The sequence below is a fragment of the Lissotriton vulgaris genome, chromosome 4_1, assembly GCF_964263255.1.
Source record: "Lissotriton vulgaris chromosome 4_1, aLisVul1.2, whole genome shotgun sequence".
In the NCBI taxonomy this organism is placed as follows: domain Eukaryota; kingdom Metazoa; phylum Chordata; class Amphibia; order Caudata; family Salamandridae; genus Lissotriton; species Lissotriton vulgaris.
The window spans coordinates 166,058,855-166,078,093 of record NC_141691.1 but is presented as its reverse complement, the minus strand read 5'-3'; the positions used below and the strand labels follow the sequence as shown (position 1 = coordinate 166,078,093).

At 42.6% G+C, this 19,239-nt stretch overlaps 1 protein-coding gene across 2 annotated transcripts in view; it reads right to left on the bottom strand.

The window, feature by feature from the left end:
• The window catches only part of GUCY2F (guanylate cyclase 2F, retinal), a 289,968-nt gene that overhangs the window by 117,267 nt on the left and 153,462 nt on the right, over positions 1-19,239 (bottom strand). For both annotated transcript variants that reach the window (XM_086966735.1, XM_086966736.1), the window contains exons 8-9: positions 8,655-8,831; positions 3,910-4,066 (exon numbers count right to left, since the gene is read on the bottom strand). In XM_086966735.1, coding sequence (XP_086822861.1) covers positions 3,910-4,066; positions 8,655-8,831 — 334 coding nt within the window. The remainder of the gene's footprint in view (positions 1-3,909; positions 4,067-8,654; positions 8,832-19,239) is intronic.

Sequence of the window (19,239 nt, the reverse complement as noted above, 5' to 3'; positions counted from 1 at the left end):
AATTTAAAATTTGTGCCCCACACATAATTTCTAAAATAATTTACACCCCAGAAACAAGCCAAAGCTTCCTTCTCAATAACAGAATACGATGGTTCAGCGCCCTTTAAAGTACGGGAAGCAAAAGATACTACCCATTCCGATTTGTCCTTACCCTGCATCAAAACTGCTCCTAAACCATATGCAATTCCATCAACAACAATGATGGACTTCTTGTTGGGATCAAAAGGTTTAAGTGCAACAGCATCTATTATCTCTTTTTTCACATCTTGAAAAACTGACTGACATTCAGAACTCCACACAAATTTAACACCTTTTTTCATTAGTGATCTTAAGCAAAAAACTTTGGAAGCAAAATTTTGCACAAATTTGGAATAATACTCCGCAAGCCCTAAAAAGGAGCGAAGTTGGTCTTTGTCTGACGGAGATGGAGCATTCTTTATAGCATCTAATAGATTTTTTTTCGGTTTAACACCTTGCGCAGATAGGGTATGTCCCAAATACTCAATTTCATTAGTAGCAAATTTGCATTTTTCAGCAGCAACCGTTAAACCAGCATTCTGAAGTTTAAGTAATACATCATTCAAGATTTCATTATGCATATTTTTGTCTTCCCCCCACACCAATACATCATCTTGAAAAACTAACATGTTAGGTATACCTTCAAGAACTCTAGTCATAACTCTCTGGAAGACAGCTGATGCAGAGGACAAACCAAAAGGCATTCTTAAAAATTGAAAAGCTCCCTCTGGAGTAATAAAGGACGTTAAATGACGAGACTCAGGATATAATTTTATCTGATGATAAGCATTTGACAAATCAATTGACGAAAAATATTTAGCATCTCTGACAGAGGCAACCATCTCGTTGATATTGGGTAAGGGATAGCGATCTACCCAAATATTTTTGTTTAAATCTCTTAAATCCACACACATGCGCAATTTTCCATTGGGTTTCCGTGCCAAAACCACTGGACTAAGCCAATCTGATGCTTCGATAGGTTCAATGATATTTTGTTGACATAAACGATCAAGTTCTACTTTAAGCTGAGACCTTAACACCAAGGGAACATTGCGTACTTTGTGGACAATAGGTGTACAATCTGGCTTGAGAATAATGCGATGCTCAAATTTCTTAAGACATCCTAATTTTGTACTAAATAAATCAGGAATTTTTTTGTGCCATTCTAAACTAGCATCATCTTGAGTTAGTAAAACTACATCAGATTGTTTTTTGCGCCAATTAGGAGATAATACTATTTTATCCGGATGATTGGGATCAAGAGTCATACCTAGATTCCACACTTCTTTCCATCCTAATAATGCTCTTCCTTTTTCCACAACATAAACAGTACCAGAAGTGTTCCTGTCCTTAAAAATAATTTCAGATACAAAACATCCAATAACTGGTAATTTGATACCTAAATAACCTACAGGAGTTCTTTGAGAACAAGTAAGACTAGGTTTGCCACAGGCTTCCCACATATTTTTGTCAATTATGGTATATAGTGAACAAGAATCAGCCCAAAGAATTAACATGTGACCATTGATCATGACATCACATTTGGGAGGTTGAATTTCATCATCAATATGGTTAACTTCATTCCAAATAGGCATAACTTCTATGTCAGTATCGCTATCAGAATGATTAAACTGATCAATATAGTTAACTGAATTTTTCCAAGCATTAGGATTGTCAGATCTACACATTTTCGCAAAATGACCAGTCTTGTTGCATTTGAAACATGTAACATTTGATGCAGGACACCAAGAATTTTCTGAAGTATTTCTCGCATTTCCTCACCTGAAACACATTTGTTTGTTAAAATTTTGTGACTTGCTAGAAGATGGTTTATTATATGATATAGATGTATTGTATGACATGGTATTTTTATTAGTGTTGGAAAATATTTGAGGTCTAACTCTAAAATCACGTTTCGTGTTTTGTCTATTGTCGAAAGATTTGGATTTGTTATTAACTACAGCGCACACATCATTTGATTCTTTATTATCAGTCAACTTAGAGTCCTTGCTATGTGCACAGCTTAACTCTTTAACATATCTGGAATTATTTTGAACTCTTCTAGCAATTGAAATGGTCTTGTGAAGAGAAGGATCTTTTAAATCTAATAATTTCTCTTGGATTTTGGTATTGTTGGTTCTATTAATGAATTGATCTCTTATAATCTCTTCATGTAAATCTTTAAATTTACAAGTAACTGCTAGTCTTCTTAAAACAGTAACATATTGTTCCACAGTTTCACCAGGTAACTGTGCCCTTGAAAAGAATTTATGTCTTTCTACTACTATACTTGTTTTTTTCCAAAATTTTCCTCTAAAGCCTTCAGAGAATCAAGATATTCATCTGAAGAAAATGCTTCAATTTTTGAAGAGTCAAACACAACTTCTTCATCACTAAGGTCTTCATCACCAACATCACATACTTTAGAAGTAACCTTGTTAGACTGTATGGGTAATGTTTTTAACACTTTTCTACCTTCTACACCAAGACTGTGTTTAAGTAGAGCTAATTTGCGTGAAGCTAAAAATGGCTTCCAAATATGTTTCAAAAGACTCACGCCAATTCTCCCAGTTCATAGGAGGAATGCCAGGGTCCTGTAAAAATTTAGGAGGAGCTAAAATAGTATTGGTTTCCATAGTGTTAACTGTATATTAATATGTAATATTAAGAAAAGGAAAGAGAAAAAAAAATAAACTAACAAAATAAAAGTAGTCACCGTAGTCTTATTCTTCTTGTTAGACGTTGATTTTAGGTAAAATGAAGTTAAAACCGAGTTTTAAAAGATTTGTAGTATATAAATAGTTAACTTAAATGAAGATCGTAGAGTTGCTAAGCAACGCGCCCCAGAATGCATAGCGGGTCCCAGAATGCATTGCGCGTCATCGGTGTATTTCCTGAAGCTTCCTGTATCTTGCCGTTGAAATGGAGCACAGCGCATCCACGAGCAAGGTAATCTATTCAAAAGTAAACACGTCTCGTGCCAGATTTCATAAAATGCAGAGGGTTTAATTTTCTTCACTTGGTGTTGTTAGTGCGGTAAATCTCAAAGCACTCGTTTAAATAACACGCAGCTTTCCACACGCCGCTTCCACACGCCTCTCTCAAACGCCGCCGTACCTTCGTTACTAGTAATGCTTGATAAAAACAATGTTCAACGTCTTCTTGAGATTATACGCGGCTCTTTCATAGCGTTTCTTGTACACGGGTCTTTCACAGTGTTTCTTGTACACGGGTCTTTCAGCGTTTCTTGTTGAAAAACAATACGCAAAGAGAGAGACGCATTTGAAGAAGTCAATTAATAAGATATCAATTTACTCACGGCATGAAGGTAGATGGCTTTCCCTTTTTTTTTTTGAAAGCAGGAACAAAAAAATAAAATAGAATATCACAGCACAAACAAATGATGGATCGTTTCTTCCCTCGTCGCCACTTTTAAAATGTATGAAAACGCAGTAGAAAGAGATGTCTTTATGAAGTTTTATTCACAGGAGATGTCACCAAGATCTGCACACACCAATAGCTGTTCTTCAAGTGCCAGTACCACGTTCTGACATGGATCATGAATGCATTAACATTCTAAACATTAAAGAAATATAACAAGGATAATTTAACAGTTTCCACTTAGGTTCAGACATTGCTCTTACTTTCAAATAACTCTCCACATGTTCTGTTTACACACAGAATCGATCTGTTGTATCATGGTGACTGTTTGCAAGTAGATATGATGTCATCAAGGTTGTGTAGGCTACCACAAGAAGTGACAAATTGGGCCCGCAGTGGCCCACCCAAATGCACCCTTGGCCCACCCAAATACCAATTCCTGGAGCCGTGGACTGCCTACCACAAGGGGAGAATGTGTGGGCTGTCAGTGGTGTGAGAAGAGGAACATACCTTGTGCTAGAGCCTTGTTGTGTGGAATTCGCTGCGCCTGTAACACCTCGTTGTACCCGTAGTCTGTAATTTTCAACACAAAGCGCCCATCCACCACGCAGTTACCAGACTTCAGCCTCCCGTGGGGGAACTTTCTGTGGTGGAGGTATTTCATGCCCTGCAAACAATGTTAAACACAAAAAAAATGTTTTTTTCTAGCTATGCTACAAAATGATTGTGGGGTAGTGAGGGAGGTCATGTAGCGGTAGGTATAAGTAGCATCTGTTTCTGCCCCAATCTCTTGTTTAAAGTGTGAGAGTTTGTAAGTAAATCAGGAAATATTTCTGTGACAAGGATCAAATGACAAACATTGTTTGGGGAAGGCCCTCCTCATTTAGGATGGACGTCTGACACAATGTAGACCCACTTTCCCCCTGTCTGGGACTGCTATGAAAGTATTGTGCACAAAAAGCAGGAAAAACGTAAAAATGTTCCCTTATGCTGGGAGAAAACTCACAATGTTGTGATTGGATAGTGTTAGGGCTAGGGTTTCCATTGACTGAAGGGGTCACCCCATTACTACGCCTATAAAAGTCCAGGCTTAGGGCGTCTCAGCCCGGATGTCGGGCTAAGGGCGGAGAGGACAAGGGCTGTTGCCTGTTTGAGCCGTTAGGGCGGAGAGGACAAGGGCAGTTGCCTGTTTGGGCCTGTAGGGCGGGGAGGACAAGGGCAGTTGCCAGTTTTAGCCTGTAGGGCGGAGAGGACAAGGGCAGTTACCTGTTTGAACCTGTAGGGCGGAGAGGACAAGGGCAGTTGCCTGTTTGTGCCTGTTAGGTGGAGAGAACAAGGGCAGTTGCCTGTTCAAGACTGGTCGGGATCAGGGCCAGAAATGCTGCCCATGTTCCCATTCAGTAATACCCAACCACAATTTATTTTCACTATAGATATGTACCTATGCTTTGTATAAACTTGTAAAATAATGATGTTATTTTAAAAAGAAAAAACATCTTTGGTCTACATGTACTTGTTTCCATTGTGCATCTATGTACCTCCATGTACTTGGATCTGTGTGTCTGCTACTTTTCTCCTGAAGAAGCATATTGAATGCGCTACCCTATTGCTCATCCGCTACCTCTATCAATATCTTTCATCTACATATACTTACCTCCTTTATGCATTTATATACTTTCAATGTACTTATGGAGCTATATATTTATCACTTTCTTCTAATTTGGCATTTCCAATAAACTACCCTATTTCTCAGCCTATACTTCTCTCAATATATCTTCTAGCCCAACATTCTGACTCATCTCAAACAATTTTCTACTACTCTTTCCAATGCACTACCCTATCTCTCACCCTATACATCTATCAATATTTCCTCTACATCCACTCTCTCATTTATCCCAAACCACATACCACTACTATGATCCCCAAAATAACCCTTTCTAGACTCTCTCCTACTCTATTCCTCCTTGCATCATCTGACACCTCTTTTACTATACCGATCCCCCAAAACAAACCTCTCAACTCTTCCGTCTGACTGTTTCCCTTCAAAAACAACTTTTTACTCATCCAAAAGCCTCCTCCTACTGCTATGACTTTAAAAAAGAAAAAACAGAGAAAAAATCCTTCACTCTTCTATCCCTCAATCAAAATAACAAACTAACATGTTCACTTCTCAAATTCCATATTCCACCATACTAACTCACCACTAATCCTTTTTGTGTTCCACAGTGGTGTGCTACTCGCCAATAAAACGTTTCAACACCCCATCAGGGTCACAAGAGCTATATAAATGCGAACCTCTTTCTCTCTTCTATCCCACCTACTACCCTTCTCTATCCAAAATAACTGAATAACAACTCATTCACTGAAATTACTTCATATTTCACTGGACTAATTTTCAATCACTTATCCTTTATGGTGTCCGGGGTAGGGTGCTATTTGCCAGAAAAGCACTTAAACACCCATCAGGGGTAACAGGTGCTATATAAATGCAAACCTTTCTTCCCCTTCTATCCCTCGGCTATCCTTCTCACTCCATATAATTGACTAATATCTATCACTCAAATTACTTTTATATTTCACCATACTAATTCACCACTAATCCTTCATGGGTTTCTGGAGTAGCGTGCTTCAACACCCCATCAGGTGTAACAAGCGCTTTATAAATACAAACCTTTTTTCCTCTTCTATCCTTCAGCTATTCTTCCGAATCAAAATAACTGACTAACCTATCCACCACTTAAAATATACTTGCATGTTTCACTATACTAATTCAACACTAATCTTCTATGGGTCCAAGAGTAGCGTGCTACTCGCGGAAAAAAAGAGCTTCAACGTCTGGTCAGTGGTAGTAAGCGCTATACAAATGCAATTACCATACCATACAATACAATACAATGCACCACAGAAATGTATTTCCTGAAAAAAATACCCACACTTTGGAGCAGCCCGTCATTCCTCTATTGCATGGCCACAACTCATTTTTTTCTTTTTGTTTTACCAAAGTGACTTCTATCATGGCTATAGGAGATGCTTTGCTGAAAACAAACATACACAACCATAGGTTTTTAAGGTCTGGCTAGATAGCATAGCTTTTACCAGACAATCTTTTGAGCATCACTAGAAACAGGCTTTGGCTCCGCCCACATGTTGGAAACCAGTAGTATATGTTTCGATTGGACAGAAGTTGTGTTCTTCCACAAAAAAGTGCTTGCCCTTCACACAGCTGTGATAATTTTGCTTATTTATCCAGCGACCTGAGTTTGAACTTTCAGGGGCACAAACATGACATTGTAATGCTGTAAAAGTGTCTTAGAGTACTAGATAATTTATGGTGTTTTTCTATGGCGGCAGAACAGATGTGAGGAGGGGATCCATCTACCTACATTTACCTATGTTTAGTTCTGGCTTGACAGCACAACTGCCACTTGAAATTTTAACCTGACCTTTTAACCTACACCAATACTACTGCACAGTTCTCTGCTTCCAAACAAATACGTATTAATTCCCATGCTATTTACTTTAATGCTTCACATTACCATACAGCATTATTTTAAAGCCAGACCTATTGGAATTATCCATGCTTTTCTATAGATCTGGCAGGTCTTGTGAGAATATATGATCCATTATCACTTTTAAACTATAATATTTCCATAGCAGCATGTTACCGCAAAATATAGTTACATTTATCAGAGATCCAGACAGCCTCCTGTGCCAGCCGCTCCTTTCATCTAGACTGCATCACAGGATCCCCAGGAGACTTTATGGTGGGTTGGTACAACAAGGGTCTGTTTTGCTACTGCAGAGGAATACTGCTGCCAGGTGCAGTGGCAAACCCTTTAGGAAATATATAGCGCTCGAATAAAGGAGTTCAGAATTGCATGTGCCAGGAAAGACCATGCAAATGTTGCTGCATACGGCTGGTCAAGTGCGCTATGTTCGCTGGACAAAATGGCAGTCATGGCTGCTTCCCATACTACGTGGTAGGGTTTGATCCCTTTGCACATATGTTTTACCTGTAATATTGACCTAACTGATTGTTCTTCTCCCCTCTTATTTGTACTACTGCATTGACCTACCTTGCCTTACCTTATCCTCCATACTATGTTCCCTAGTGTACCCACTCTTCCACTCATTTTTACCTGTGTAAAGTGCTCTGTTATCTGCAAAGATCTTGTTTGCGCTATATAAAACTTTTAAAATAAAAAATAAAATAAATAAAAGTGTGGGGATAGCGTGGGGCACTGCGCCTCACTGCTCCACTGCTCCCGGCACTGCAGTTCCCCAGAGCTCATGAGCCACGCAGTCCTGGTGCTTCTCTCATGCTACTACTCCCAGCATGAGAGAAGTGCTGGGATTGGGCAGAGCAAGGACTGTGAGCCTGAGCTCTTGAGCCCTGCAGATATCTCCAAGGAATAGCTCTGGGATATCCAAGTGGCCATGTCGGTTTGGCTGACAAACCAACATGTGCACTTTCAGTGCCTACAACTTCTCTTCCCCCTGCTGGTGACGATGCGACCGGGGCCTGTCCTGCCTCAGACTTGACAGACTCAGCACACTCGGCTAAGTCAATCAAAAATAAAATGATAATAAAAGTGTTTTATTATATTTTTATTTTTCATTTTCTTTCTTTAAGAAGTGGGGCAATGCACCTTCGCCCTAGCGGAGGAGCCGCCCCTGCAAAATGGGTGTTGTATTAGAAAATGTACATGGCTACTTTGGGTTCTCATTCCAGCTTGTTTGAATATTACAGCACTGAATTCTATTTATTTATGTTTTGAAGAAATCTGACATGTCGACGTGGGATGTACGTCGTTACCACGCATGCTTTTACAACGCATGCCTTTATGACGCAACTTTTACAACGCAAGTCATTACAACTGCGTTGGGGGGCGCTGGATAGTGAATAGTTTAATTTACTATTCCAACTCCAGTCCCCGTGGATAGTAGGGAAGGTGTTGGATAGTAAATGAAAACCATTCCCTATCCTAGAGCGCTCCCCAGCGCAAGTGGTTGTAATGACTTGCGTTGCAATGGTTGCGTCGTAAAGGTACTTTGTTGTAAAAGTTGCATTGTAAACGCTGTTCCCCGTCGACGTGTAGTCGCTTCCTCCAGCCTCTTTCTCCATTTTTCTGCAAATTGGTCCAAGCTTTGTCAAAGATTTTTGTAGCCCACATGTTCTTGCCCTTGGCTAATTTAATCACTTTTGCATGAATTTTCAAACAAACATGCATTAAAGCTCCCAATACACAGCTTACCTTAATTAGGTCTAGAAGAAGGGAAGATTTGAACATCCAGTCTAACTTGACGTCGTCATTTCTCAGAAGGTCCTGCAGGCTTCCTCGCGAGCAAAACTCAGTCACAATGGCAAAGACCCCGCAGTCATGGAAGAAGCCCAAGAAGGAATTGACATTCTCATGGCGCATGTCCTTCATCTGTGGAGCAATAAGAAGGAAAACTGGGAGTTTGAAACATGCTTGTAGAAGAGGATGCAGCAGTGATGCTCTCAACTCAAGTTAAACCATTCTGGTTCAAAGTTTCAGACTGCCATTTTATTAAAAGAATGTGTCATTTGAAAGGTATGTTTATAGTACACAGGGCAAGCACACCCACTTGTAGGCATTCACAATGTTACAATGTTACCATTTAGAGGATGTATTTTCATTTTTTATTTATTATTATTTATAATTTATTATTATTATTTATTTATCCTAATTATTTGGGGATCTAACACTGCACACGTTAAATACTGGTCCTGTTGGGTGAAATAATTATTGAGTCCAATATTAATCCACATACCGAATTATGCATCTTTGAATGGAGGACAGTGCCATAATACAGCAGAATGTCCTGTCCAAGCAGCCAGGTTTGGACTGTTTCCCCCATAAATCCCACAAGGGTTTACATAGTGCAAGTATTGTGGGAGAGAAGTGCTGCTTTTTCTTATGTGCGCTCTGAAAATGGTTACTTTGACAGGTTTACATGCATGTGAACTTAAGGGTATGAATGTAGGCCTGAAGCCATGCTTTTTCCTGGTCAGCCTAGTGGACTGCATAATATGTGCTGCAGTTCAGAGGTGACATTTAACTTTGTAGGTTATTGGTGCGTTTTCCTACACCATATTCTCCAGGCCTTACTGAAAAGTTGGAGGGGTTTGAGCTCATACGCTTGGGACTGGGCAACATTGCCTCAGTGTGCAAAGTTAAACATCCATTAATAGCTATCAGCAAAATATGGGGATTGCCATGCATGAGGGGCATGTTCAAACACAAACAATACTATATACCATAACTCCCTTACTGTAGACCATACCATAACATACACATACTAAATCCTACCCTACTATACCATTGATACCCTCCAATGATGTGCAAATCTTCAGCAACAGTGAATTTTCTAGCCCTTTTAGGGACTTAGAAAACAATGTCTTCCTCACAGAGATCCAGAAGTGCAGGACATATTAATCAGTGACTTATAAGAGATCAATATTGAGCCATGAAAAATAATCATGTTGGGGGACTTTAATATTCAATTTAAAACCCCAGCCCATCCTTTCACTAGTAATTTTAACAAGACATTTGACTGGTTTAATTTGGTTATGATCACCTTCCACCCACCTCATCTCAAGGATCATGCACTAGATGTAGCTTCTTTGTCACCCATTTCTCTTGTCCCTACTACTATTCAATGGGTAAATCAATTAATCCTCCCTTTGATATGTTGGCTCCAAATGGTACCTAACAATTGTTTGTCAGAGTAGACAAAGTTACTCTCGAATGCAGTGAGTTGAGAGATGATGGAGCAGGGCTTTGAGAAAATAAAACCTGCTCAATCGACTCCTCAGTAACATTTACTAACAGTATGCTATGAAAATAACGTGCACAAAATACGAACATATGAGAAAATGATTTGCGCATACGTGCACTAATGCTTGGACTAATGCATAAAAGTCTAGGCTGCATTTGATTCTGCTTTTAGAATAAAATAAAATAATGCTGCTTTTGCATATTAATGCTCTTGCTAGAAATATAATATGGGTTCGTGCAATGGTGGGTGGTAAACAATGAGAAGTACATTTTGTGAAATTAATAATATCTGTGTTTTGTTCATTGTAGTGAAACAAATATGGGCCTACATTTCTGCGTGGCAGTAGTGGGTTAAAAGAAAATGAATAAGAATAAATAAACCAAAGGAGGAGCTATGACGGCAAACAAGATGGCTGCTTAGGTTCCCGGCTCCGCCGATCTCCGTATTCCGCCGCAAGATCCTGTACAATATCCTGACCTTACGCCCAGCCCCTGCTTGTATGAAGTGTTCCTCACTTCGATGGCGAAATCCCGACGTTTTTATCGGCTGATTTAACGAACTTACACCAAGTTGAAGATTGTGGCCTGTTCTGGCGGTGAAGCCGGGGCCTCGAGTATCTGCAAGGCCGGGCTGCAGTGCAACAACATCAGCTGGGGACCTTGGCAGGGTCTGGTCGATCGCAGTGGAGACTTTATTTATGCCCGAATTTGGTGGCGATTGTTTTCCTTTCCCAGCATCAAGAGAGGGGTGACCTGCTTGCTGACTGGGGGTGGGGATCCCCGTTCCGCGGACCCGACATAGATTCATGCCAGGGCTCGGCGGGTCAGGACCCCGGCCTGCGGTGTTCCGCCGGGTTACCGCGGCTGTGGATAACGACGGGTCACCGTCCACGCTTGCCCTCTTGTGAACCTATTCGCTCCCCCCGAAAATGCCAGTATCACCCGGGGAGCTGATCGTGACTGGTACCGAACTTGATAATATGGATCGAACGACATCTGGGCTACCGTTAAGGTCAATACTGTCAGAACTTTGGTCATTTCACTCGCAAATGGATGTGTCCTTGACTAAAATGGATGCTTGCTTACCTGGGATTCTGCTTGAGGTACCGGACCCTGCCCTACGGTTGAGTCAGCAATCTACAGTCATTCAAGCAGCGGCCATTTTGACTTTGTGCGAGGACCCCGTGAGGGAACGGGTATGGAAGCGAATATCGGAACCAACGGATGGCGCTCTGGAAGAATGTGTCCCCAAGGCCGTGAGTGTGTCACTGTACCTTACATCACCATTGACTTTAGAAGTATCGTGTAGCGTCCCCCCCCCCCGGAGACCTGTGCTATAGACTCTCCCCATATCATGTGGTGGTCTTTCCCTCCTTTGGAGATTCCACGATCCCGGGGCAGGAATCATCGTGACGGTACAGCGAGGGAAAGGAAACTTTCAGTGCTTGAACTTTGCGTAGAGTTACCAGCTACAAGTGGTAATGGATTGACTTTCGATGGCTTTCTTCTCATTTATGGCTTGTATGTGTGCTCATGGGTCTCACTGGGGAGGGTTTGTGTGCTGATTCGGAAGGGTCAGGGTTAAGTCCATTGCATCGGGACGACTTGGAACTACTGTTATTAACGCTTGAACTGCAACTGTCTGATTAAAGAGCCTGGGCGGTGTATCACGGTACCCCCTGTGGTCCTTTGTAAGAGTAGCTCTACATCCGTCCTTTGCGACAGGGGGGATCTGTGTTAGGCGGGGGACTAAGGGGTCGGGAACATCGTATGACTATGCCCTCCTCCATTCTTCTTTTTCCTTCCTTTAGGGTTTAGGTTAATGGGGCGACAGGCACGCTGCTAGTGGGGTTAGGCTATAGCCACCGGCAGGGGTGCAGGGTGGGGTGTTGGAGGTTTTTTATTTTATTTTGCCTTTCTTATTTTCTATGGCCTTTTTCTTCTCCCTTCCCTTTATTCCTTTAGGATCAGTATGGTTTGTGCTCTATTTTGACTCATTGAGACCTGGTATTTAGTGCCCTTGCTTTTTACGTTAAGTCAAACTTTTGGGTGGGCAGGCCCTGAGAACTGGTGTCCAAGGAAATGTATATTGCTCTGTTGTTTCCTCTTAATCGTAGTCTTAATGCCAGAGTCCCATGAATGGCTGTTTTTATCTGCATATCCTGTTTTCTTAGCCTGTCCCCCGTATCCTATTGTTAGATTGTATGGCACCTGATCCGCTCATTTAAATAATATAAAATGAAACCTTTATTATATCCTGTAATTTATCAAAGCGTTCCAGTAGAAGATCCATCCTGAATCGCTGCCGGACCTCAGGGTTGTCGGCTGAGGAGCTGTGTTATATTTTGATACATCAGGTCTCACTTCTGTTTAGCGGCCGGCCCCTGCGGTTGTAGGCCCGTACTTGTACCTTATGAATGCTGCAATAAAGTTTAAAAAAAAAAAAGAAGAAATAAACCGAAAATCGAGCTCTGACAGAGAATGGAGAAGGCAAAAGGCTGATAAACTTCGCAGAGCCATTGTATGTCTGCCAAGTAATGGAAGGATGGCCGTTAGAACGAGAGGAAATGTACACACTTCTTCAGCAGAAGCGGCAATGTTGAACAATGAAACTGTAGCGATTTGTAACATGTTGCTTACATAAGGAAATGTGTATTTGAAAAGTCGTGGTTAACGTAATGTGAAATATATTGAACAAAGAATGCTATGAAAATATGAACTTGACTATGGTGGTATGATAGAACACCCCCCAAATCAGCCAATGAGAGATTGAGTTTCTGAAAATGTTTCAACAAATGTGGGTGGGACATGTAGGTTTTAGGGGATAATTGAGGTGCTCTGGGGGTGTGGTTTGGATGGCGCTATTGGGAAGAAACTTAGAGGGAGATCGTCGCTGTCCGTCGGTTTGCTGAGGCCTTCCTGTTTCCTGTTCCAATCCTGTAACCAGTATCCTGATAATCTTTGTACCCTGAATCTTTCTCGGGGGATCCCCTACTATCCGCATGCTTTTTGCTTAGGTTAGTATTAGCTAAATGATCCATACTTTGCATTATCATTTGCAAATTTATTTATGTCTCCGAATGTTTTATCTCTTTACCTATCCACTCCTTCATTTGCATATGTTCAATTGATATGAGTTTGACACTGTTTGCATTTATTATTGTCTTTTCTCTCTCTCTGTGATTGATCTTTTGTTTGCTTTGTAACCTGTACATGATGAGCTTTTACCTTTCACATTATTTTGCGATAAACATTGTTAAACTTACATGGAGTTTGTGATTATTTAAAAAGATAGATAGATAGATAGATAGATAGATAGATAGATAGATAGATAGATAGATAGATAGATAGATAGATAGATAGATAGATAGATAGATAGATAGATAGATAGATAGATAGATAGATAGATAGATAAATATTGCCATCAACTTCTCAACTTTAGGTCCATCAACCAGAGGAAAGAAGTTGATAAACAGGCTTAGTTATGTATTTAGTGAGAGAGTCTGCATTATAAGAACAGATCACCAGCGTCAACAGGGATTTATGTTTGGGTAAATGAGTATTGGGCCCGTGAGATATGAGTTGCTGATTGATTATCGATCCCTGATTGGTACTGGACCCGTTTTTGGAGCAGAGGACGGTTAATTATTGATTAGTTTGGTAATAATTATCGATTATTGATTATTTATTTTCCTAACATGAAAGGTTAGTGTTTTGTTATATGTTGCCTAGAATTGCGGGTATGGAGAAACCGGAGACCCCGGGATAATGTTATTTAAGCCTGAAGAGGGAGAAGAATAGTGTGGCTAAGGTATCACACTGCAGAGGCACTTTGTCTGTTGTCACAATATTGAACGCGAAAGGCTGTTAGTATTATATTTAGGAAGTATTCGTATGGGAGTAGATTTTGCTTGAAATAGTGAAGGGCCCACTACCGAAACACTGGCCTTACATCCCCAAAGGAGTGCCAAGACCTCTTTACATGTAAAAGTCCTCTTTCGAAACTTTGGCTACTATCCCTAGAGGAGTACCAAGTCCTCCTGTAGCTTGATTGTGTGTAGAATAGCGCTGGTCGTTATTTTACTTGAAGGGAAAGAATCTCCCTTTTTGAAGTGAAGACTATCTCTTTATTTAGAGGAACACACAAGGTAGCAATATTTAATGTTGTTTTCTAACAAGTTTCAGTTGAGAAAAACTTAGAAATATATTGCTGTAATATTTTGTACAGGGAGGGTCAGTAGCTGGAGCGATACTGACATCAGAATGACTGAGCTGGCATTGGTCAGACAGCGGATGCTTAGAGAGTTGTGATTGGTTGATAAGCAGTGAGGTGCACTGGTATTGGTTGAGGTGCAGATTACATAGTAGTGTTCTGATTGGTCGGTTTGTGTGAGTCGCGCTGGCATTGGTCGACTGTTATCAAACAGGATTAGCAGAGGAACAAAGAGTTTGTTGTTAGTTTACTGAATTATATTTAAGTGAGAAGAGCCGGAAAAATGACCCTGATTAATAAGAGAAAGGGTTTCTTTAAAAAGGACAAACCAATAGTGACTAGGGAGGGAATTCCCATTACACCTCCAAGAACTCCTGCTTCTTTTATGATGTTGGAATGTGGTTACCATACATGTACTTGGTTAGAGAATTGGAGGAAATACAAAGAAGGTGATGGTGTCTTAGCCTTTCCAGAGAATGGTACATGTATGTAATGGTTTTACAGAATCTGATAGGATGAATGAATTCTTTAGAACCAAGACCTAGACCTACTCAGTATGAAGCGCTTGAGGAATGGGAATATGAGGCATACGAGCAAGAGAAGTATAGGGGTTAAATAAGATACAGAAATATAATGACTAGATATCCTTTTTAAAGTTGGGAAGAAAGAGTGAAAAGATGGAGGAAAGCTGTGGTAACGGAAGGCTTGTATCCAGTTTTAGTTGCTGAAGAAACAGTTGGAGGCAAATGTAAAGAGAAAAAGAAAAATGTAGAGACACCAGGATTACATTTTGACCCGAGTGAATCTGATGATGAGTTGTTAGATGATATCCTGATTAAAAGATCTCTGCCACATCAAGAAAACTCAATTGAGACGTTCCCAAATGAAATGAAAAGGGTTCTTGTAGAGCGCATGGCTACCTAGAAGTGTCTGAGCGCTGATCAATTATAAGACAGGTAACCAAACCTAAGGGAAGAGCCAAGTCTTCAGGTGCCTTCGGAAGACAAGATGGTTGGGTTCTCTACGGAGGTGCAGTGGAAGAGAGTTCCAAAGCTTGGGAGCATTGTACGAGAAGAGCCTGATTCTAGGAACCGTAGCTAGATTGAGTGATTCTGAACGAAGGTTTCTGGGGGCTTTATTTGGACGAATCAGAGTTTTGATGATGGTAGGGCTATTTCTTTCTAGAGATTTATGGGCAATACATAAGGCCTTAAAATGGACTCTTTCTTGAACCGGGAGCCAGTCAAGGGCGCGGATAACAGGTTTTGCAGAGCAATAGTGGCTGGTACCAGTCAGTAATCTTGCTGCCGCATTCTGGAGGATCTGAAGCCTCGTAATCATTGCCTTCGGTGACCCCAGATAGAGGGTGTTTCCGAAATCAATCCTGGAGAGGATCAGGGCCTGAACCAAGATCTTTTTAGCTAGAAACAGAAGTAGAGGAAGTACTTTCCGAATCATTTTCAGCAAACCATAACAGGTTTTTCAGGCTTGAGTTTTGAAGTAAAGATCTTGGTCTAGCCATATTCCGAGACTTTTTATTTGTGGTTTGGGGACCGGGGCAGGACCCATCCAAGCTGGCCTAAGCGAGTTAATATTAAGGCTGAAAGGATTACCCAGCAGCATCAACTCAGTTTTGTCGCCATTGAGCTTCAGGTGGGAAAGGCTCATCCATTTGGCTACTTCCTCTAAACAGGAGTGGAGATCGGTAGGCGACTGGTTGGGTTGATTCAATGCAACGACCAGTTGTGTGTCATCGGTGTGAGAAGGTGGCCTGATATGCAGTGCTCACTATTCTAGTGAACACTATGTATCAGTCCAGCAACCCTTATTGATGATTGGTTGTAAGTCAACCTTATAGACCAGCTATCCTAGTAGCATGGATACGAGCAGTCTAAGGCTAAAGACTCGAGAGGGCGTGTTAAGCCAGCTGTTATACCACACATATACCCCTTGAACACCCAGTGAAAGGACACCACACAAGTGTTATGAAAATAAACAAGATATTTATTAAGAATCACAACAGCCCTGTACTCTTTATGAGGACAGGGTACTTAGCACAAAACAAAACTTTTACGAAAATACTTAAGTTAGCACAGTATATACAAATGCCCGAGGGGCACGGAAAACCATATACTCTGAAAGTGGAATGCGAAATTACTAGCAGGTAAGTACAGTACTAATAGGCTTAGGAATCGCTAGGACTTGACTATAGAATCTTCAGATTACTTCTAGGAGGCCTAGGGGACTCGGGTGCAGAGTGTGCACTCTCACACGTGATGCGGGACAAAGTCTATGGTAGCTAGCAATGACAAAGTTAGTGTTCTCGGGCGAACACAACCTGGTAGGAGGAAAACGAAAGTGGATTCGGACCCTTGGATAGTGAGGCTATGCTGGGGCACCGAAATGCCGAAGTTACCTAGCCCATGGGCTGCAGCTGCATAGGTCTCAAAAGACGTCGGGAATCCTCGTAGACGGACCAGGAGCCTGGAAGGAAGATGCTGGCAGGCGACCAGTGAAGAGAGTTCGAGTTGATCCAAGCCTGGATCTTGAAGAGAGATGACACCTGAAAGCAGAGGGGACCAAGTTCGAGACTACTAGCCAGTAGTCAGGTGGCACCAGGAGGGCACCGGATGGTAGTCACCTCGACTAGGTGAGTGGGTGACGCTGTGCTCGCAGATCTCACGGACCAGGAGGCGTTGTCGGCGACCAGGATGGAGGAGCGAGCTGTCCCACGATGGATGAAGCTGTCGGCGTCGCTGGACCCAGGATTGGGCAACAAAGCCTTGGCAAATTCAAGCCAACTCGGTGGACTCAAAATGGCGTCTGGAGTGGACCAGGAGGGTCCGGGGTGCTTCTCTGTTGCAAGGAAGCAAGGGCCAGTCTGGAGCAACCAGACCAGCAGCAGTGATGTCGTCGGGCGTCGTGAAGAAGGCCACAAGCCAGCCGGCTAGTAGCCACACAACGCGGTGAGCAGGCAAAAGCAGAAGGGCCCCACGCAGATCGTGGAGATGCTGGAGGGCTGATCTTCGGTGCTGGAGCTGCTCAGGGTGGGGGCTTCTCGGACCCCAAAGCACTCACCAGTGGAGCACACGGTGGGCTTGTTGCAAAGAAGTCGTGCAGTCTTGGCGATCGTCGGTCCCTCGAGGTCTCGTCGCACTCACAGTTCTCAGCTTGGCTGTAGAGGTGAGTAGAGGTCAGAGGTGCCAGGGAAGCCGGGTCTCGTCGAGCTGGGCAGTCGGATTCCGGAGGAAGGACTTGCAGCAGACCGCAGTGTTCTTAGGATGGTGCCCGCTTGATGCAGGGTGACTACTCCTTAGCCACAAGGGAGAATCTTGAAGAAGAAATCTTGATGTCCTTTCGCAGAAAGTCGTGTCTTGATTCCAAAGATGATCTAATTTGAACAGGGGGCCCGCTCCTATCTTTATACTAAAAAAGGGGGCTGACCCGGTGACTAGGTCCTGCCTATGGGTGGGACTAGGAGGGGGGTGGTTACACCCCTCTCCCATGCCGGACTTTCCCCAGGCCAGGGGCTGGTGTGCCCCTGGAACTGGTTCTGACCAGCCTATGCGTAGTGAGCACCGGGGTGCCACTCAGCAGTCACCTTCCTGTAAAGCCCTGCCTACCCAGGATACACAAAACCCTGTCTGGGACGTGCTAGCACCGCCCTCGACAGGAAACCCTTTGTCCAGGCTCCCCTCGCTGGAAGGACTCCCAGCTGCAGGGGGTCAGACTCGTGTCTGTGGTGGCAGCATCCATTTTGTGGAGCTGAGGCTTCGTTTAACTTTAACCGGGGTTCACAGTTACATACATGTCGTGTCCCTCTAGAAGGGTGGAATGCTAACCCCGTCGCCAGAATTGGCGAGGGGTTAGTATTCCAATTTGTATGACACCTTACTCGACATGTTTTGATAAAGCAATACCAAAGTTAGCATTTAACCGCGAGGATTATAATGCACTTAAGAGTATATGGTATGCGTTATCATGGAACAGCTATCAGGACTTGGTTCCGCAAGCTGCAGACAGGCTCAGCTCATGCCAGAGCACCATCTCACACGATTCCAAGCACTCTGCCTTCAGGATTGTCAAGGCCTGCCATAGGAGTGACTGATAGGAATCTGTGTGTCCATTTTTAGGGTTAGATATAGGTATACTATATCTACAGCAAAGGGTGATTACACGACTTTGCCCCAGCTGTCATGCAGCCAGTTGTGTCAAATTTAGGAGGCCAGCCAGGGGTGGCATAATACATGCTTCAGCCCCTGGTAGGCCCTGGGTACATCTATGCCCTGAGTTACAGGGTCTGATAAGGTGGCCCAGTACCAATTGGAAATGTACCTAAGGTACATGGAATCCATTTTACAGAGAGAGCAGTAGGCCTGGGGTCCTGATTGGCAGGGTCCCAGGTCGACTATGTCAAAAACCAGCTAAAACACAGGGCAAAAAGTTGGGGGCAACCATAGTCAGGAGGTACCTTCCTACACAACCCCCCCCAAACGAAAGGAGATAAGGCTATCCTTGTCCAGGTAAGCCTCTATTACCTAAGTGGCCATATAAGGAAGGACCAGCTCTGGCTTGGTTTCCCCCTGTGTCATGGTCCACTAGGCAACCCCTCACCCTAAGGGTGTCTGAGGGTCTCCACCATAGGGAATCTCTGTCTCTGGTGTGTCTTGGGAAAGAAAAAGGCTGATGCTGGGATGGAGTGCTGAAGTGAGGCTCCTCTACCTTTGGGCTCAACTTCCTCCAATCACCATCCATCATGTGTGCCTTCCTTTCTTTAGCTGAGATGCACTGAGCTCTCAGGGTCAGCCTCTGGCTACCTAAAGC